Source organism: Anopheles nili, chromosome X, assembly GCF_943737925.1.
Source record: "Anopheles nili chromosome X, idAnoNiliSN_F5_01, whole genome shotgun sequence".
Classification (NCBI taxonomy): Eukaryota; Metazoa; Arthropoda; class Insecta; order Diptera; family Culicidae; genus Anopheles; species Anopheles nili.
In genome coordinates, this window is record NC_071293.1 from 717,788 (window position 1) to 739,829 (window position 22,042).

General features: G+C 44.7%; 1 protein-coding gene across 1 annotated transcript; it reads left to right on the plus strand.

The window, feature by feature from the left end:
- Positions 1-701: 701 nt before the first annotated feature.
- LOC128728338 (neuroglian) lies at positions 702-20,795 on the plus strand. The gene is made up of 7 exons (XM_053821962.1): positions 702-810; positions 893-1,019; positions 11,927-14,740; positions 14,810-15,141; positions 15,224-15,434; positions 17,955-18,073; positions 20,045-20,795. Exons 1-7 carry the CDS (start codon positions 702-704, stop codon positions 20,173-20,175), a joined length of 3,843 nt encoding a protein of 1,280 aa, XP_053677937.1. The 3' UTR covers positions 20,176-20,795.
- The last annotated feature ends 1,247 nt before the right edge of the window (positions 20,796-22,042 follow it).

Genomic DNA, 22,042 nt, shown 5'->3' on the forward strand with positions numbered 1-22,042 from the left:
ACCCTGTCTAAACCGGAAAGTTAATTTTGATGGCATCTCCTCGTATATAGAGGAGCTTGCCTTGCCATCAATGAACGCCGCTCACTTTGCTTTGCGACTAGTCAATATCGATCTCTCTCACAAGGGCAAAAGAAACAGCAAGCAGACAAGATCGTCTATACTCTCCTTCGACACTCGCTGTGATGTCAGCACCGGCGGACGACTCTACGCTTGAGTAACGCTCTTGTCATCAACCGATCGTACCATAGTGTGAGCTGCCTCCCACGTTGGTGGTAGTACTAGCGGGTCGTGTGCAGTCCCAACTGGCGCTGGCATGGGCGTTGGCCCCAAGCCCCACTAACCTGTTGTTATGGTGGTTGTGCAGTCTCCTAGCCGCTAGAGATCATATCTTGGAGGGGTCTAAACGTGGGTTCATTCTATCTGCTTGACATCTTTCTCCCCATCGCTAATCGCTTCTTACACGCTTCCTTCTTGAACACAGTAAAATGAAGAAGTAGAAGTTATGTATGAGAGCGGGATGATCAACAACTTTCTGATGTGATTTTTCTTTGCTTTTCCTTTCTCACAGAACAAATCGAAAAGAGTTCGATTCCGCTAGAGAGCTCGACCGAGAGCCTTATAATCAAGAAGGTGCAGTTTCCGAGAGAGAGAGAAAGAGAGTGCGTGTGTGAATATCAACGAACCTCTGCTCGGTCCCCAAAATGTGGTGGACGAAGACCCGTGGTGCCGGCCAGGCCGCTGGTTACACCCAGCTGCTTCTAGCCGCCACCTTCATGATGATGCTCAACGTTATGGCAGTTCACAGTCTAAGTAAGTGTCCGGGGAAACCGAGTAAAGAAAAGGGACTAGGTTCAATTTTCGAATCTAATCACTCCTCTCTCCGTTTACACAGTCCACTCACCACCCCGCATTATCAAACAACCACCACCGGACGAGATGCTGTTCCAGGTGGCGCAACAAGGCGAAAGTGACAAACCATTCCTCATCGAATGTGAAGCTGAAGGCGAACCGACACCCAAGTAAGTACAATCTACCAATCGAAACTGATACCGAATCCCATTGCTGTGGTCTCGTGGGGAAAAGTCCCAACCACATGCGAGAGCTTTCCCTTACGCTGTATGGGATATATTTACAAAATGGAAGTTCAAGCCATTTCGTCGGAGGGAACAAACATCAATAATAGTCTCCCAGAGGATGTCCAAAATCCTTCGAGTAATCCTAAAGTAAAACCCTCGATTGTTCTTCATTTCGGGCTGCCAAAGACACATGCGTCAAGTAGGACACAGAAGCAGGGCGTGGACTAATCCTTCCGTTGGTTTAATTAAATTTATAATTCATTCCTATCGCGTGGGACGATACAGGGCTTTAGAGCACGCATTTGGTGACAGCTGCTGGTTGAACTTCATGTTCCTGTTCCAGAAAGGCGTGGTCCTCATGTTCATAAGCGTTACCTTTTTTTCTCCATATTCGGCCATGGAGTACAGGTCGCATGACATAATAAAAAAGGTTGAGATCATTTTGAACAGCCAGCGTGCGCATGATGAAGGCATCACATCATTGATTTCGTCATTGGGATTTAATTAGAACTCTGGACGCCACCAGCTCACGAAACTGGTACGTGCTACCCGAATGATTTCCCAAAAAGGACAACCTCAACATCTTTCGACATGTGCTTGATACATATGTTTACTGAAGAATGAGCGATATGTTTTATGGTCATTCGCAGCTCAAATGTGGCAGCTCCTGTGGGGCTGCTCTTATGTACCTCGCAGTTCGATAATCAATAGTAGGTTATAAAAGCTAATAAAACCAAACCAACCCCTCTAGCCATGCTGCGTGCCATTCGCGGTCCAGTCTTTTCACCCTTTACGAGCAGCGACGATTTTCGCTTCAGATTCGAAACTAAAAATAACATCCCCCAACAAAGCTGCACCATCGCGCGTTCGCTTGTAGGGGGTGTTGATAATCGACGGTGGAAAGGCAGACTTGGCAAAGTTGATCGAAACGCGAGAATAAAACAGGATAAAATAGTAAATGCCTCCTCAAATGCTTCCCGAGGGTGGGTTTTTTTTAACATAGTCTGGTGAGGTTTTTCCAACCGGCAGGAAGGAAACCTCGAGTGCGAGGTTTCGATCGATCAAATTCGCCTGTCTGAATTTGATTGCCTGTCTGTCTGGCTGGCCCACTGTCTGCATCCGGGTTATTTTTTCCCGATTCCTATGGGAGGAAAGGGATGTTTCCCTGTCTATTTGCAAGAGGGCTCACAACCGAGCGTGCATTGCAAGAACTGGTGAAAATCGATCCTCGATCGAAAAGGGCTTGTTATTGCTTTCTTTGCGGGTTTTCTATTTCCTCCGTGTTGTGGATATCGTCGGATGTTTCATATGGAGCTGAAAAGTAAGCCATAGCACATATAGTGCAGTAGCAATAGTTATAGAAAAATAGTTACAAAATCACTTAAAACCTGTACTGTCAATATATGTTTTAATGTTAAAAAGGAATGTTTAATGGAATGGGAGTACCAACAGATATATCAAAGAGATTTTATGTGGTGCCATACAACGATATTAATGGAGGCACATGTTGGTCTTGTTACAGACTAGACACAGCCATTTTGCTATCTGATCTGTCTTGTTTCCTTCCCTTTTTTATCACATCAATAAATTAGCTCGTGGGGGCATTTGAAATGAACCCTCTGCTCTCCGTCTCTTCGAGCTTGGAAGTGGAGCGTGATAATACGATGCATTTTTCCACAATCGACTGCATTCTTCCGCTGATCAGGTTGCCGGTCATGCTCGCAAATCTGCTGACGTGCCTCAACAGAGGTTTTTGCACCATCAATCCGTTGTCGCAAAGCCAATGATAATGGCATCAGGCACATGATTGGTCGTCTTTTTATTGGAGGTCATTTAGGTACGTAAGCCTTTCACCTCGCGTATGTGCTCAGATCGTCTTGTGGTTGATCGATGACGCCAGACCTGATGATGATGCAATTGACGGAATGGCGGCGATCAATATTTCTATTTCTGTGTGATTTGTTGCAGGCATGACTCATCAGCATACATATGTGGAGGGGGTTGAGCATTGGTGGCGATGAGAGCGCAGTTGAGAAACGAAAATAGTTCATTCCAACGCCCGGCGTTATTGAGCAAGGTGTTGATGGCTAAAATGATGTGCCAGTTGTGCACATCTGGTAGAACTGATAGCAAGCAAGCGAGATGATCCAGTTTTCCACACGAGTTCCATCTTTAACTTTTAATTTCCAGCTGACCTGGGAGAATGTGTTTCTGCAGTTTCCTAACAAATGAACAACTGGCCCTTTTATGCCTGTCCATTTGCCGGTATTTTATTAAATTTAAATCCACTAAAACGGGAATTAGAAAGCAGATCGGAAAGCTTCTTTTCCGCCTCGTTACAATAGCGATAAAAATAAATTGAGAAATAGAGCCTCCTCCTCCGGCAAGATCAACTGTCTTCCCGAGCGTTAGATGCAGGTAGCGGACAAAATCATTAAACATTTAGGGCGAGATAAAATAAGAAAGTCCTACAGAAGCTTCTCCTGCTTGACTCAGCGGTAGACCAACTCCTGCTGAGGAGGAATACATTTTTAATTTGGGCTCGTTTATAGAGCCATTGCGCGCTCCGGTGTGTTATTTCGCTCTTTCTGTCTCTCTCTTGCTGACCCCCTGAAGGGAAAACGATGATTGCAATAGAAAAATATGTTATAGGTATGGGGAAGCAGCATGTTTGTGCAGATTGAAGAAGGTGAGACCCAACGCAAAGTCTCCCCGCACGAAAAGAAGTATCGATCCTTCCTGTGGCTGCAGGCAGAAAACGGAAACGAAAAACGCAATATAACAATATTAGCTTGGTCGTCCGATTCTCGCTCCGGGTTTTCTCGTCACGTCCGGTGTGCTGTTTCGCTTCAAATGGAAAAGTAACTAACCTTCAGAAGGGTCAGAGAAAGGACGGAAGCTCACCGAGCTTCGATTCAAGATGGTAAAAATCGAAAGCAAGAGAAGAGAGAGAGAGAGAGTGAGAGCACGCGCGAGCGAACGAAGCTGCTGATGGGGAGACTTTTTTTGCATGTCCTTGCGTAGTCCTGCCTGGGAAGGTAACACCCACCCACAGCAACACCAGTGAACAACGCACTGTTGCTACCCGCCTGCCGTAAACGTCTGCTTCCTGTCTTCTTGGCCAGCAGAAGGAAGTCGACGAGTGGCGGCAACCTTGCCACAGGACCTGTCCTTGCCGCGTCGTTTATAGATCAAACCGCGGCGGATCCTGAGCCATGAACTGCTGCAGTATATTGCCTTCCTTTCGGTCTTGCGGATATCCCTTTCGCTTTACTTTGCGCACATTTCCCGAGACGCCAACCCCCGAAGTAGCTAGCGAGGATAAATTTATTTATTTATTTCTGTTCCACATGAGTCCCCGAGTCTCCGATTCCATTAATGGGGCTTCTTTTATGTCCTTTTTGGAGCGGCCATCGTGGGGGAGAAAGCTGTAGCAGATGAGAGGAAATCGTCGGCTGGAGCAAGAAAAAAAACGTCTTCAAGCGCCCCAATCGAGGTGCTTTGAGTCTACTGTTGTAAGCGTTATCCCTTTAGGGCTTTATGGGCGAGTGAGCTCGAAGCGTGGAAAAAAGAGGAGGTGAGAAAGAAAACGAGAAGGAATGCTGGGGCTCTTTTCTGTCGCCTAATCGATGCCGTCACATTTCGTTAAAAAAACCCTTAGTAAACCAACGACTAACCATTCCACCCGAATGTCAAGGAGTTATAGCTTTTCCCGGTGTCCTCCCTTCACTCGTGTCCTCCATTTCCCCTCCTCTGGCTCTTCCGCGTCACTACACTTCATACAGGAAAAGCGAAAAAGCGAAAATCCCAAACCGGATCAGAGATTTTCCGTCGGCAGGCGGCGACATTGTTGTGGAGACCATAAACTTGGCCGCCCTTTTTTTTTGCTTAGCATTGTAAGGATATCTCCCCCCCACCCCTCTCTGCCTTCTCGATCCATTCCCTCGTCCTCTTGCTCTTTGTCTCGTTTTTCCATCAACTCCACGCTTGCTCCCTTCGCGCAAGGACATCCCAAACGCTATGGGCGAAGGAAAATGGAATGGCACGAAAAAGCAACACTGACGCAGTATCAAAGGAAGCCATGAGGCAATGATGTGAAGGGTAGAGACGATAGAGAAGGGAACGGGAGGGGGGGGGGGAGTCATGTGTTGCGTGTATATTGGTGCGCAGGTCCTGTTCCATCACACTCTCTGTTTGACACACGCGCACACGTAGTAGTGTGTGTCGGAAAATTCGGGTGCCGTGGGAAAGCAGGTGCGGAAAATGCAGCACACGCGCACGTGTGTGTGTGTGTGTGTGTGTGTGTGTGTGTGTGTGTGTGTGTGTGTGTGTGGTGAGTCTGCTTGTCTAGGAAAACGCGCGCCCCGGCACTACACGGGCGGTGTGTGCGTGTTGGTATTGGTGGGAAATGCGGCAATACTACGCCACATCACAGTTTGGAGGAAAATCGATATTTACCGGCAGGCAAAGGCCAATGCAATCCGGCGACTGAGAGGATGCGAAGCCGGGGACGTTGGGACGCGTGTTTGGAGGCGAAATTTCCGTTCAAAGACGAACCACGAGGTGGCTGGTTGGAGAAGAGAAGGAAGGATAAAAGCACAAGGTACATTAGGAGGTTTGGTTTTTTGTGTGGGTTGAGTAAGAAGGATATCCATGTTACACATTTTAAAGCGGTCGAGTAGATGATGCGTACTGCGTGGTTTTTCCTCCCAGATTTTCACGTGGAACAACATTTGCCTGGGGTCATGATAAACCACAGCTAAATTAGAACGTCATTGACCAGCAACGTTTCGAGGCAATCGTTGCCAGTATTGGGGAGCATTTTTGTCATATCGTGTTTCCACACAAAGAAAAAGGACCCCACCGTTCTCGGGAATGGCCCCCTCTGGTTCAACTCGCGGCACGCTGCATCAGGAAAAGCTGACACTGTGGGGAAAAACGGAAGGGAATGTGCAACCGGAGACGAATGGAAGCGAGAGCCGGAGACCGACGAGACGCGCTAATGGGCGTATCAACGCAGGAGGGAAGCGTATCAATTACACTCCCACACATACGCACAAGTACGCCCCCTAGCGGCGGACTTCGCATCTCCCACTGCTTCAAAGTGCGTGCTGGAATGAGCAACGTGAGAAAGCGGCTGAAGAACAACAAACAAAAAACCAGGCACACACAGCACCTCACGACTACGCGCGTTTCCCATGCGGGGCCCTATCTCTTCTCGGCTGGAGGGCAAAAAGAACCTATATTTAAATAGCACGTCAGACGGGGGCCGATCCCCTATCACCGTCACGCGTCGTGAGTGATGGGGAACGCCGTGAACCGACCCTGACGGGAAATAGGGGGAAATGAAAACAAAAAGAAAGGCACACCGTCACGCACGTAGGTAACCGGTAGGAGGGAGTGGTTCATGTAAGCATGTGAAAGAGAGAGAGAGAGAGAGAGAGAGAGAGAGAGAGAGAAGATAAATTAGGTTAGAGGAAGTAAAAATGACCTGCCGGAACGACGGACCCATGGGCAGGTGAGATCCGTTTGGTGAGCCAACGATCGGTTAATCTTCTCACTCATATGGCTCCTCACGTCTATATTCTAAGCATTGCTCACTTTGTGCGTTTCCATTCGGCATCACGTCGAATTTGTTTATCTTAGCGAGTTAGTTGCTCTGGACTCCAGCGCTGGATGTGGAAATCACGCTGAGAACGGCAAAAATCAATTCAATTGACGTCGTTTTCGTTTCTGTTTGGAAAGGGCCAGGGACACGGCCGTTCAACCTGTGACCACCAATAACCAACACACACACACACACACTGCTGGGCAGGCATGTACATACATTTCGAAATATTCCATCTCGGGAATGGCTCTTGATTTGTTGATCGATTTTTTATTGCACGATATTGACAGCATTTTGGCACCGCTTCTTTCGTAACGCATTATTCTTTTCCTGCCTATCGCAGCTCTTTGTGGAAAACAGGATGGAAGTAGTCGAGGATGACATGGGTTTTGGGTTTCCAACATCTCCTTCGGGGAGTATAATTCGCCACACCCGTCGACGCGTTCGCTTAAAATCGTGGCCGCTCAATCAACTAATATGCTCGATTCCGTTAAATTAACAGCCAACGACCCTTCTCGACGTCCCAGTTCTGCCCAAAGGGCTTTATTGGTGGGAAAATGACCACGGACACGCCACGCACCGGCGGCAATCCGATCAATTAGGCGAAATAACGCTTTCCTCCGAGCTTAGGACCCGTTTCCTTTGCCCGGCAACCAGGAAAAATGCCCTTTTCGCTGCTGGACTCCTATTTTATTGGCTTGGCCAAACAGAGGGAATTGTTTCCGTTGGCGAGTGCCTTTTCCCGTTCACCCCCCGAAAGCCCCTTAAACCACGTTCTGTAAACCCTCTGGGCGGATTTCACTTTCCCGCGGGTTGTGAGCCATTTTTCACCCATCAACCGGTGGCGGTGGCTATTTATTTTCCAAACTTGCGGCTCGTTGGCAAACATCGCATTTCGTTGTGGGCACATGCACTTTGGCCACAAACGGCAGCAGCATATGTTTCGGACGTATCTAAAGCCAGCCACCCTCCTCCGTGAGTGAGTGAGCAACCGTTTTCCGTGCGTTCGAGGCGAAAAGCCATCTGCTCTGGCAAGATCTCGGAAGCGAATTCTTGCACTTTTCGGCCCCTTGCTCTTCTGCATGCGCTTGTGCATGTATGCATGTGTGTTTGTGTGTGCATGTGTGTGTGGGTCGTAAAGCGATCCAGCGTGACATACCCGAAGGGAATGCGAGACCTATAAGGGTCAACCAGCAAAGCGGCAGGAAGGGTCACCAGCAGGAGCGTAATTGGTCCCGTCGTTAATAATTGTCGCTTCCGAAACGGGGTGTCCGCCGGGTTGGTGTGGGCCCTTTTTGACACTTTCCACTGCAAATGGGCGTCCCCTTGTCGCGGGACACACACGCTCTGGTGTGTGCGTGCGCGTCTTGGGTGGTTTCGGTGAACAAACAGCTCCAAAAGGGGTGCGTTGTGTGGCTAACTGGCATTAACCTCAACGTGTCGCGCTCGCGAGCGCTATTCTAATGTGGCGCACGCCCTTCGCTTGACCTTTCGAAGCTGATGTTCCGTTCGGCCGGATGGCCGTTGTAACGCCCTACGGTAGACCGGCGGGCGAGTCTCGGTTACATGACGCGGACCAGGATGGCGATGGGACGACCTGCAGGGCAAGAAGGTGGTCAAGACGGGCATATAGCGATGAATGCGCGATGGATCGTCGACGGGCGTAACCCTAAACGCGGCTCCAACCGGCTGGCTGTGGCTTGTGCGCGACCTATGGAAGTGGAAGGATTACAACCGCCGAGAGGTTGGTTCGTGTGGTGTGTTGTGTTGTGAAGCCGCAAGGCTTTCTCGTAAAAGAGCAAGGAGAAGTCTCGCAAGAGGGCAAATGTTTAGTTGACCCATTTATAGGGCAGAATAGGGCGACTCGGTGGAGTGTTATGGTATGGTAGCTTTATCAGTACCCTCATTTCCAGAAGAAGCAACCACAGGACCTTATCATGTGTCAGTGGTTAAATCGGAGAAACTAAGAAGCCAACAAACGTCAAAGAGAGCAGAGCAAGCACATTTTCGCAAATGTTCTGCTTCTGATAGGAATATTAGCAGAATCATTCTGAAATTATCGCAGCAATAAGCAAGTATAGATCAGGTCCTCTTCTTGGTAGGAAAGTGAAACGAGAGACCAGCAGTGGCACATTGCCAGCAAGCAACAGAGAGACAAGTTTTCTGGCAGCCACAACCGACGAATGATATGAAAAAAGGACTCCCCGCAGGACGTTAAGAGCCTTTGTCGACAATTTAAAATTCAAGGCTAATGCCCAATTCATTGTTTCTTTCTCACCTACTCTCCTTTCCGCTCTGGTGAAGCGAAGTTCCGGTCGGAAAGGAATCTGCGAGAGCATTGCATGCTACTTGGTTGTGTATCTGTCCGAGCTAAACCCTAAGCTACCCCGTATGTTCATGCTCATATGTTGTACCAGAACAAGGGCAATGCTGTTCCCCGTTTCTCAGAATCGGCAACATGCTCCCTGGCGAGTCTCGGGATACAGATCGATGCGTCGAGACGACGTGTCTGCTAGTGATGATTGTTTGATGAGTTTTTAATGTATTTTCGCCAACCGAAGACCCGTGCTATGCCACAGCATACGTTCACCCGCATGTTTATGCAACGGTCATACATCAGTGTGAGAGCTTGCGGGTGATGGGAAAACTTCAAAACTCCCAAAGGGCGCATTTTTGACAGCTGAAAGTGAAAGAAACACCAGCGGGCATGCAATGGAAAGAGGTTCCTTTTCGTGGTGCTATATTTATCACGTAATGAATTCATTACGCTCAGTCTAAGGGTGGTCACCCTCGGTCTGTCATCTGGAACTCGCGGTGTAGTGTCCGTCGAGGGGAAAAAGGACCAGAGCCCAAAGCATGCTCGAATGCGTAAACTTTCGCGTAAATTTATGTACCCATAAAGCCCTCTCGATTGTGCCCAGTCGGGGCTATATGAACAGCAAATGTGAAGACGCCAAGCACGTGAAACTCTGAGAGAAGTTGTCGTTTATTAGCCAGGTTTCATTTTCCACCCCGTGAAGTGTAATCGAAGGCCTTTTACCCATCATGTTGCGGTCATGCAGTGGGTTCTTTCGCGTTTTAATCACCTTTACGAAGACATCCAGCAAGATAGGAAACGTTTATTCACCTTTTTTGTCGCTCATACTCCGTAAATAAAACAAAACCAATAAAAGTTTCCATATGCGAGATGAATGTGGAGGCAAGACATAAACAGTTGTGTTTCGTTTCCGGTTGGAAAATAAACATTGCAATAGGCCGTCAAGAGCCTGCAATATCGGTTGGTCGTTGAACGACGAGGCAAAATTATCATTTCGCGAAGAAGCTAGGTGGCCGACACGACAAAAGCGGGAACTATGGCCTTCAATAGCTCTAGCTCGCCTCCTATCCATCGCCGGATGTTTCGCAAATTCGTGCCGTATGTGCTCTTCTTGGGCTCTTCTCCAAATCAACGAAGGGTTGGTCGGTGTCTTCCGTCGGAAATGGCACACATATCGCGCGTTCCTACGGCATGGCGACCGATTACGTAATTGACTGTAATTTGAATATTTTATGTCGCGGTTTCTTTTTCCACATTCCATGCCCACGACGGTCGTTTTTTTTTTGCGGCACGGAAGTGGCGGAAGAACGGTGCTTCGCCCGCATATACCAAACGTCACTACAAGCGAAACATGAGATTGAAGAGGCTAACGCAACTTCACCCCAGACCCCGGTAGAAGGAGAAGACAGATGCCGGGAAGATAATTTTTCGATTTTCGCTCCCTACTTCCGTAGTAGCCTGACTCGAAACAATTGAAAAATTCGGTCGAATCTCAAGCCCCGGATATCATGCACAGTGAAAAAAGGTCACTTAGAAAATATCCACGATCCTCAACCAACGAAAGGACTCGACCTTTCGCTGCTTCTCTTTGATACATGCTAATTAAATTGATTCCAGTTCCCCCGTCTTCCACATTTGTTCTACTTCGAACCATTCCTTGTTTCAACAATTCCGCAACAAACAAAGCGATTGTTGTGGGAAATGTTAGTCTGTAGAAAAGTAGCTACGAGCACAATCGATGTCAGTGACATAAACCGTGCTTCCATCGGTGATCTGTGATGCTGGAGATATGCTGCTAGTAGTACCCTACGACAACCTCACACATTACGTTTCGTCATCAGTGCCCTCTGCCCTGCCGCAAATTGTCATAAACTGTACTTTGAGTTCGCTGTATATATGACTCTTTTCGTGTCGTTCGAGCGATGATGTCACACTTGTTCGGGGACGATGGCAAATGATTGGATGATGAGGCACGTCTGCAGTTCAGCATTTCGCATCTTGCAGATATAAATATCTAGATGTCTCTTGAGTGTGCAGCGCCTCGATGCTATTAATGTGTAAATATATTTATCGTCTATGACGCGCTGCGTCTTCTGAAATTGCTCGGTAACATATGCAAGGTCGTATCTCTTCTCCGCTCGCGTATGGAACAGTTTATTCAGTTTCACTGACCTTGAAATTATCCGAACGCCTCGCCACCTGATATTTCCGTGTTGCAGTAATATGGCACTACTTTCCGGAAATGCCGGCTCGTCTAGAATTGCCGGCAGTTGCTTTTGCCAGAAGTATGAGCATGAGGGTGTTACACCATCCTACGGCAGTAGCAATATCGAAAGGTTAGACGACGTAACGATTAGTTTGGGAAATTGCCAATGCCATTTGAAAAAAAAAATGGATATTCCCGCGATTCCCTCGCCTTACAACCAGATGTTGTTCTTTTTGCAAGTCGTGGAATAGCAGGAGTACAACTTTGTATTTCCATGTCTATACGGCGCGTGTATGTCTCATGCCATTGCGACAGCAATTGAACTCAATTTAGTAGATATTCCAAAGATAGCTCGGAACTTGAACTTTCGGGTTGAAAGGGCTCTCTCTCTTTATTTATCTCTCCGTTGGTTTAGCGAGCAAAACTAATTTAATAATGGCGACATCCGTTACGGGTCGGCATGGGCCAATTCAAAGTCTACAAAACATAATCATTTTCACGACATCTCGCGTATTTGATGCCCGTGATTTATATTTCCTTCACTTTGTGGTCGGTACAGAAACACGCTGCAATGTGTATCTAATCGAAGTTGGCAAGTGGGGAAAAATTGTACATAATTGCTTACCACCTATGCACTTATCATCATGATTGGGTATCCTAAATTCCAAAAATAATGCCTATTTAAACCGTTTGCTTACTTATCTTTCTTTCATCATCAGATATCGCTGGATTAAAAACGGCAAAAAGTTCGAATGGCAAACGTACGACGACCGAATGTCTCAGCAGCCAGGGCGTGGCACGCTAGTCATCACGTCACCACGAGATGAGGATCTCGGTCAATACCAGTGCTTTGCAGAGAACGAACACGGTACAGCCACGTCCAATTCAGTGTTCGTGCGCAAGGCCGAACTCAACTCCTTCAAGGATGGCTCACCACAGACGTTGCAAGCGGATGAGGGCAAACCGTTCAAGCTAGTGTGTCAGCCTCCAGACGGCTGGCCGAAACCGAACGTGTACTGGATGATCCAAAACATGGATGGCGGCATCCGCAGCATCAACAACTCGCGCATGACGCTCGACCCAGAGGGCAACCTGTGGTTCTCGAACGTTACACGCGATGACGAATCGAACGACTTCTTCTATGCGTGCGCGGCATCGTCCGTGTTCCGCAGTGAGTACAAGATCGGCAACCGAGTGTTGTTGCAGGTGAAGCAGACTGGCATTTCGGCGGCACAGAACCGACACCAGCCTCATCGCCAGTATGTTTCGCGCAAAAACGAGGTGGCGCTGAAGGGCAAACAGGTGGAGTTGTTCTGTATATATGGAGGCACACCACTGCCAGAAACGGTATGGACGAAGAATGGTCGCGCTATTATCTGGAACGATAAGATCCAGCAGGACAACTACGGCAAGTCACTTAAGATTCGACGCGTCTCCTCGGAAGACGCTGGCACCTACACGTGTGAGGTGTCGAACGGTGTCGGCAATGCTGACTCGTACTCGATCAACCTGGCTGTAAATGCCGTTCCGTACTTTACCGTTGAGCCGGAGATAGTGAATGCTGCCGAAGGAGAGACAGCCGAGTTCCAATGTAAAGCAGCCGGTGATCCCAGCCCAAATATCGTATGGATCCACAACGGACGCCCAATAGACCAAAGCCAACGTAATCCGCGACGAATTGTCGGTACCAACAGCATTCGCTTCTCCAAACTGGCTAAGAGCGATACCGGAAATTACGGTTGTAACGCAACCAACTCGCTCGGTTATGTGTACAAAGATGTTTATCTTAATGTGCTGGCACTGGCACCAGAGATTACCGATCCACCGAAGCGCGAGTTTACAGTCGATCAGCGTAACGTGACTATGACCTGCCGTGTGTTTGGTGCTCCGAAACCGCAGGTCAAATGGCTGCGCAATGATCGCGAATTGACTGGCGGTCGCTACCAGATCATGCCGACTGGCGATCTCTTCATACGGAATGTGAAATTCGATGACGCTGGCGAATATACGTGTCACGCGTTCAATAATCTCGGCACAAAGACAGCGTCAGGTGAGTTGATCGTGAAGGAGCATACGGTTATCAACGATCCACCGCAGGACTACGAGGTGCAAGCGGGAACAACGGCAACATTCCGCTGTAACGCCGTGGCGGATTCATCGCTGGAGCTCACGATCGAATGGCTCACTAAAGGTGAACTGATCGACTTCGAAAACCAGCCACGCTTCATCCGCACGTCGGACAACTCGTTGATGATCTCGAAAACTATTGAGTTGGATACTGGTACCTACACGTGTTTAGCACGCACTGATCTGGACGAAGTGATGGCGAACGCAACGCTAACCGTCATGGACAGGCCCAATCCACCATCCTTGATTAAACTTACATGCTCAGAAAAGACGGCCAGGATTCAGTGGGTGTCCAACGGAGACAATCGATCACCAATTTTGTTTTACACCATCGAGTATAATACTTCTTTTACGCCAGACTCCTGGAGCGAAGCATGGAAAGAAGTACCTGGTACCGATCTGGCCTGGGTAGTAACCTTGACTCCCTGGAACAACTACACTTTCCGCGTGATTGCTGTCAACAAGATTGGAAGTTCGCTACCATCGGGTCACAGTGAGGTTTGTACCACCTCGTCGAGTGTGCCTTACAAGAATCCGGACAATTTGGAGGGTGAGGGCACGGAACCGAACAATCTCGTTATCAAATGGAACCCGATGGCGGAAGTAGATCACAATGGACCTGGCTTCCACTACCGCGTTTACTGGCAACGGGACGACGTACCAAGTGCTCCCTGGAACTCGGTAGACGTGCGAGATTGGCGGCAATCCTCCTATACTGTTGAAGGGCTGCCTACCTTCACTCGATATCTCATCAGGGTGGTAGCGCTGAATGACCGTGGTGAGTCCAATTCAGGTCCATGGCAAAAATACGTGTACTCGGGCGAAGACAAACCTCTGGAAGCTCCAACGAATTTTACGCTCATCCAAGTAACTGGTCCGACTACGGCCATTTTGAGCTGGAACCCAGTAGACCCCAATTCACTGCGAGGTCACTTTAAGGGTTATAAGATCCAGACTTGGACTGAAGCGGACGGTGAAGAAAATATGCGCGAGATTTTGATTACTTCAGATTCCAAACAAGCGCTAGTTACCGACTTTGTGCCCGATTCGACCAACTACGCCCGCATCCTCGCCTACAACGGCCGATACAACGGTCCTGCTAGTACGACGCTTTCTTTCGACACCCCTGAAGGAGTCCCCAACACGATTCAAGCGCTTGAGGCTTATCCCCTTGGATCATCTGCCTTCCTGTTGCGCTGGAAGAAGCCGTTGCAACCGAACGGAAAGCTTACTGGCTACCGAATGTACTACGAGGAAGTAAAGGGCACCACGGTGGGTCCACGCATGGAACGCGAGCCACACATTTCAGATCCTGCAGTGTTAGAGGCTAAGTTGGGTCGTCTCAAGCCAAGCGTCAAATATCGTATTCATGTGGTTGCCACGACCAAAGCTGGTGAAGGACAAGAGTGAGTTTTGTAAAGAAGTTTTTTGTGGCGACTTTTTTTTCATTGATCGATTGAAAATTATCCTTACAGCTTCTACATCGAGCGAGCAACTTCGACTGGAGTAGGAATGCCTCCGGATGTACCTAACTTTTACTGGGAAAACCTGCATTCGGACAATGGGCTTGCGAACATCAAGGTTGTGTGGCAGCCAGCGCTTGGCGGCAAGGCCGGTTCACACTTCTACGTAAAGTATCGTGTTAAGGATGAATCCAGCTGGCAAACAACCGATCCAGAATTATACGAAAATTACCTCGTAGTGCATGGTATCAATCCAGATCATTTATACGAGTTCCGCGTTGTCTCTGTTGACGGCGAGTATCAAACTGAATCCCAAACACAGGAAATTGACACTTACGGAATCGGTAGGTTTTCTCCACATTTTCTCAAACACTTGCTATTTGAAAACTACTTAATTTCATTTGTTTTCAATTTGCTTTATTTCAGAGAGCTCCGTCAAGGTGCCAGGCGATAACATTGCGACGGCAGGCTGGTTCATAGGCATGATGCTGGCGATCGCTTTCCTCATTTTAGTTCTGATCATTATATGTATTGTGAAACGCAATCGCGGTGGCAAGTACGACGTGCACGATCGCGAGTTAGCGAATGGCCGTAACGATTACACTGAAGAGGGCGGCTTCCCAGAATACTCGCAACCGTAAGTATAAGCAAGATGCATGCGTGCCGCTGCATCTTCGAGGCCCCAACCCCTGCAGGAAGTATATTCTGCGTGGAATAATAAATCACTGCTCTTTACTTCAGGCAGCTCCTCTATGACCCTCTAATCCTCAGCCTCTCTATAACATATACGCGATTCTTGAATGTCCTTTTCAAAACCCAGCAGTTGTTAGAGTTTTTGTTACTTAGGGAAACACCACTCGTAACCAATCTAACACAATTTTTAGTAATTCTAACAAGTGTTGGTAATGCTTTGACATCTTTTGGTATCCAAGGTTTTAAAAAGGGCAGGAACTCAATTCCATTATAAGACTCACGTCTACACGCTCTTAAATAAGTTAAATTTTATCATTTTCATACTTCTGTCGTGAGTTTGAAGCGTGCGTTTGATCCTGTTTGTGAGTGAGTGTTGTACTGATGTGACACCATGCTAATGCTGTTTGCATCCCCTGCCTTTAAATATTTATCTGAAACGTGCTTAATTGACAAGCGCATTTCTACGGTTTTAGCGTGGTGTTTGAAGTCAAGTGACATGAATTGTTAATTTAAACTTCTTTTTAGCACGCACTGGTTTGTATGCGCGTGTGTTAAGGATTGGTGTAGATAATTGTACCTATCATCCATAACTTCCTTCTTCCACTCTTTGGTGGTCGTTTAATTATTTGTGTTAGATTTCTTGTATACATCTTTCTGACTTCCGGTGAATTTTCCTGCGCTGCTAGTCTAAAAATTGCACCTTTCTTGAATCATTTTTTCTATCGCTTCTCAAAGCTACCGTTGGTTATATTGCTATGCCTGTGTGGAGCTTGTACTATATTTGAAGTTGTTGTATACGATTAAGTAATCTCACACAAAACGTCTCATATGATTGTGTCCCTGATGGCAAGGTAAATAGGTAATAACTTTTCTTAGTATAGGAGAAGTGGGCATATTTCTGGAGATTCTTAGGAACGTCAAAAGATCATCTTGCTATGGGATAGAAAAAAGGGAAATCAAGTAATCATTTGACCATTCTACAGAAGGATTATACACATTCCTTTACTCCCATTCTTTACCCGTTATAACAACAATCATCATATCAAGAAACTATACCATACAAGGTGTATATGAGTGCGTCACTGCGTATAATTATTGCATTATAACAATCATCATCAGCCTTCTTCTAACCCTTAACAATGTGCAAATGTGTATCTCAATCATCCTCGTGCTACATTTATCATCATTACATCGTCTGCTCAAAACAAATCAACGGCAAAATGGTTAACAACGAGAACTGATGCTCATTTAAAAGATACATTACAGCAGTTATGCTTCTCCTCGTTATTGATGGATCATCCAGACTGCTACTAACTTATTGTTACTCCATTATATTCCTATATACATTTCAGCTAACAGCTAAGCTCTTTGTAGCTTACGTTACTGCTACACACATCTAACTAAAACCCATATTCATTATCTGTATTCATGTACAAATTTATAGTATATAAGACATCATAAATCTTTCATTCCGCCCCATGCTATTGTTTTTAACTGTATCATTGGATCTATCTATTCTTCTTTCGCTTCTAACTCATATACCTACCCTAATTATTTTTCATTTCCCCCTCGTAGGTGGTTTAGTAAACTTAGGTGAATGTGTCATCTTTCCTACATCGTATCCGATACAATATCTATCATCCTTAGCCTCTAACAAAAAGGGATATGTTCATGGTTTAGGTTCATGGTTGCATATTTAGATTAATTTATTTTTGCTGTTTCATTTGCTTAATGTTGATTATAGTTCCGCACGGCTTGGTGAGCTCTAGCTAGATTTTCTATAACTATATCATTCGATAAATTGGTTAAGTAAATTCCGTTATGGGAAGTTGGTTGAAATTATGTTCACCTCTTCCAATTGAATTTCGAAGCAAATGTTTATTTAAAAAAATCTTAATCAGAAATTATACATTTCCAAATTGGTTTCATGTATTGATAACTACTTAATATTGAAAGCAATTTAACGAGCCTCTCCATTGTACATATGCTCATATTTTTCGAATGAAATTCACGCTTCTGTAAACTACTTTTTATTCGTTTTCTCAGTACATGTATGAAAAACAGATCAAATCAATATGTATATATCAACGATGAAAACGAACACACTTTAAAATGATCATTATCCCGAAAACCTTCATTTGTCGTTTGGGCCCGATCACCCATGTCTATACTTGTTGCGGGAAAATCATACGAATGCAAGAATCTTACATAAGCAATGTTGTAATTTAAACAAGTTTTCAATCTCCATCCCTATAAATCCCTTATATTTTCCCTTTCCCTACAATATTTTCCACCACTCTCGCACACTTTTGCGATTGCAACGGTACAGATAGAGAAGCGCAAAGAAAATAGAAAATCCATTCACCTCAATCCAAAGTTTCCTTCGGGAGGTGGGAAAATACATAATAAAAACAATAGCCACGGACGGTAGCCGTCCACTGCTTTGATACCAAATGGAGTGTAGTGTTTTACGTGATTACAGTTTGGACAATAAAAGCCAGGGCCGACAATCGCTGAACTCGCAAAAAGTAGGACCGGAAAGTGATACAGATTCCATGGCGGAATACGGTGAAGGTGATACAGGTAATGTTGTGTTGTTATGCTACCACTATCACTTACAATTCTCCTACACTTACCCATTCAATTTAATTTTGATTTCGTATTAAACCATTCTACCGCCACCATAATCATTCATCTCCATTTACTCACTCATCCCATGTTTTTATTCTCTTTCTCTTTTCCCTATCTCTCTTCATCCATCATTTATTCCTGTCATCTTTGTACATCTCTCGCGCCATACATCAGTTATTAGTACCTTGGGTTAGTAATAAAAACATTCAATCATCATTTATCTTCTAGCCGAGATCTGTAGCTCTGAGTAGTTGGAGCTAGTACAAAATAGGCATACAAACTTTTTACTGTTAATGAGCCTCATTCACGAATTTCTTGTCTTGTTCCATCTTCGTTCTTAGTGTTCTAGACAATCTAGTTTCTAGTATGCAGTTGTCAATTTTGTTATCATTTTCTAATTCGGCTAGTTGAGTATGTTATTTGTATTAAGCATGGCGACGATTAGTTGTTTGGGTGGAAGTTGCGACTTTAGTTCGTATCAAATTCAAATAAATCTAGTCTAACAAACGCCTGATTTCCTTTGAAATAACGTCTTCCATAATTGCAAATTCCTCTGCCGGTTTTGGCTTACTGTTAACTGCCTATTGCTTAATGTCCGCGCTACACACCTTCCAGCTAAAAAAATATTTATGGAGCTAAATATATATTTCGTTCCGCCGATCGTGTTACTTCTGCATTGCGTATCGTTTTTTGATATGTTTAATTTTTTTTTGCAGACTTCATAACTAGGCTACAACCGCAGAAATCTTCCCAAAACTACTTTCCTTCTTGTTGTCTTTCTTTCTTTTCATTCTAATATCACGACTTACTTATTTCTGTGCTGGACTTTCGATTATGTTTGATACGTTAAGATTTTTTGATGTTTAAATCAATCAATTTAATTTCTTTCCCCATTAATATAATTTGTGTGATATTTTATTTTACATTTAAAATTAGCTTTTAGTGCTTTATTTATGTTTCTTCATATTTTGCACAATAACATAATGAATTGTTATGTGGGTTTGTAAATGTTTTCATATTTTACTACACAAGTGTGCTTATTGTTCTCGCACACCACACAAATTTTACTACGTGCAACTGTTTAGTTTATCGCAACATTACTGATATTACTGATAAATATAGTCATAAATATATTAATTTTTCCGTTTCTTTTTTTTCTCGTTTCAATATTTTTCTTTCTCTTTTATGTTATTTTCCATCGAATGCGATTCGCTCGCTTGATCGTTGTTGAAATTGTTGCCAACTTTGCAGAAGGCATGAATGAGGATGGCTCGTTTATCGGGCAATATGGTCGGAAAGGTGGTAAAAATGCGGATAGTAATTCACAGGCGTTCGCAACATTAGTTTAGTATTTAGTCGTTTTAATTATATACCACTTTAACGTTAGCTGCGTGCGCCGTGCTCCACGCAGTAAATTTAGCTTAGAAAACAGAATCTTAGCGAATGTGTAAGAAGAAAGTACACGAGAGGAAACTCATAAATTCCTTCAACCGAAGAATTCAACAACGATGGCAGCGAGCAGCATTTGGCATTTGCCGAGATCGAACCAGAAATCCATCCTCCGTGATATATTGCATGATTCACGAACCAAACGAACGAGAGAAAGGCAGTTTTTAAGTTTTCGTTAGTCTTCTCTTTGGTTGTTGATTCCCCGGCGCTCTTCATTCTTTGGTTCAAAACTCCAGGTCGCATTACGCACAAATTATGTAGGTATTTATGTTAATTCGAAATCACTTTTAAAGCAATTTATGAATTTTAAATCAACCACTTTTTGCATAACATTTGTTTCGTCATTTGGCTTGTGGCCATGTCGCTTTCCTATAGTTGCAGTAGATGATTATGTACAAAAATTCAACGGAATATGTGCAGAAAAACTAATGGTTTCTTTTTTTCTGGTGATGCAATCTCCCGTTAACATTCCAGGTGGTCAGTTTACGGAAGATGGCTCATTCATCGGCCAGTACGTCCCGGGCAAGCCACCGGTTAGTGCCCAGTCCACACCACAAAATCCATCGTTACAAGGTGCTAATGCTGGTATGGCAACGTACGTCTAAGGAAGTGGAACCAAGAACCCATCGACACCATGAAGCCGATGGATGCGATATGCCACCACGCAGTATATTATGAAATGCGTCATAAGAGCGTAACCTCTGTAAAGCGAATTGAAGGATAAAGGATACTGGCGAAGCAACATCAATGCTTTGGCAGCACTGCTTAGTTCGATTCTTAGTATTAAAGTCATAGCAGATTTATTTTCTACTCGTCATTTAGCATTCTGAAACGTGCTGGAATAGAATTTTAATTTCCTTGCGCGAATCATATACGCCTCTCGGCTTTTCTTTATCGGTTTTGTTAGCAGTCACTAGAGGAAGCGTTAGAATTTCATGGTGAATATGAATTATAATAATAATCAGCTGCTAAGCACTAAAAAACTGGCAATGAATTGTCAGAGAAAGAACGTCCGATACAAACCAAGAATCTCGATCGAATTATACTGCAGTGCTTCTAAAGCAGTGATGTTCCCGTAGGATTTTTTTTAATAATGTCGAGCGTTCATACTCTAGATATTTTTTAGTTTGGAAACAATATTTGTTCTATAAGCAACGGAAAGTAAAACAGACGAATTCTTTATTTTTAAACATAATTTATAATAAAGCATTAATAGGAACCGTGACCTTTTTTTAGTTTTGTTTATTATTTGATTATCTTTCAGTTATTATTTAGAATATTATCGTTTACTGTGTTTTATGCTTTTTTGAATATATGTTCGATTTCATTCGCTTTGTTAACTAAATTTTAAAACTTGTAAGCTTCTTAAACGCAGACGTATTTCCCGTCTATGACATCTAAGAATTTACTTAAATGTCGAGGTCATTTTTTCACAACCTGAATTACCAGTAACCATTACGAGGAACATAGCTTATATAGTTGCCGAATGGATAGCGTCGAACTTAAAAATTAACAGCTGGTGAAAGCCGAACACACAGGGTCTTAGTCCAAATATTTAACCGATCATTAACGGTACCAGTACCAATAGTAAAAAGTAACGCAGGTACATCAGCGGGGAAAACAGAATGTGAGGGAAAATGGGATTGAAATCGTATGCCCTTCCCTTCTCAGAATCACACCGTTTGTGTATCGCGCTATTATTAGAGCTTTTTTTCTCATTATTATATTGACATTCCATGAGTTTCCAGCAAAACTCAGACAGAAGGTGGAGGGCAACCGTTGGAAAGAGCTTATGTTGCTGCTTTCTGTTAGCCAAACTGTCCGATAAGTTTTCTCCACGTTCGGATCACGGCTACGCACGATTAGTAGACGTTGTTGCAAGGTAGACGAGTAGTTACTATTTATGGGGTTATTGCTATTTATGAACTGTAAGTCCTAGTGCTTTAATGATATTTTTTCAGCTATGTTTAACTATAAGAGATATAAGAGAACCAGCATTCTGTAGAATAAGCAACATCTCTACTTCTAGCAGGGATACTATGTTGCATTCTTCTGCTCTCCAGTGAAATTCGGCGTGAGCCAACAGGAGCGAGCAAACGTTATTGCTGTCATCAATTGCTGACTTTTAGTTGCTTTTTGCTGTAATTTCGATTTATGTCGTTTGGGATAATGAGGAACGAAAGAAAACGGTATTAAAAGCATAAGGGACACAGAACGGGCTGGAAAAAGATAGATAATGGAAATAAAATTTAGAAGTAAAACTTTTAGCAGGCGACGGCAACACTATTGACTGAAATGGAAAGTAAAAGAGATCGAATATTTGCATATTATTTTTCATTGAAGATAAGTTTAGATATTTCTAACACCGATGTATGACACAATGCAGATATACCGAAATAAAGATGGAAAAAGAATGCAATTAAAGACAGGAATTTGTGATGGATCTCGGGTATACACATTGGGGCCATTTCA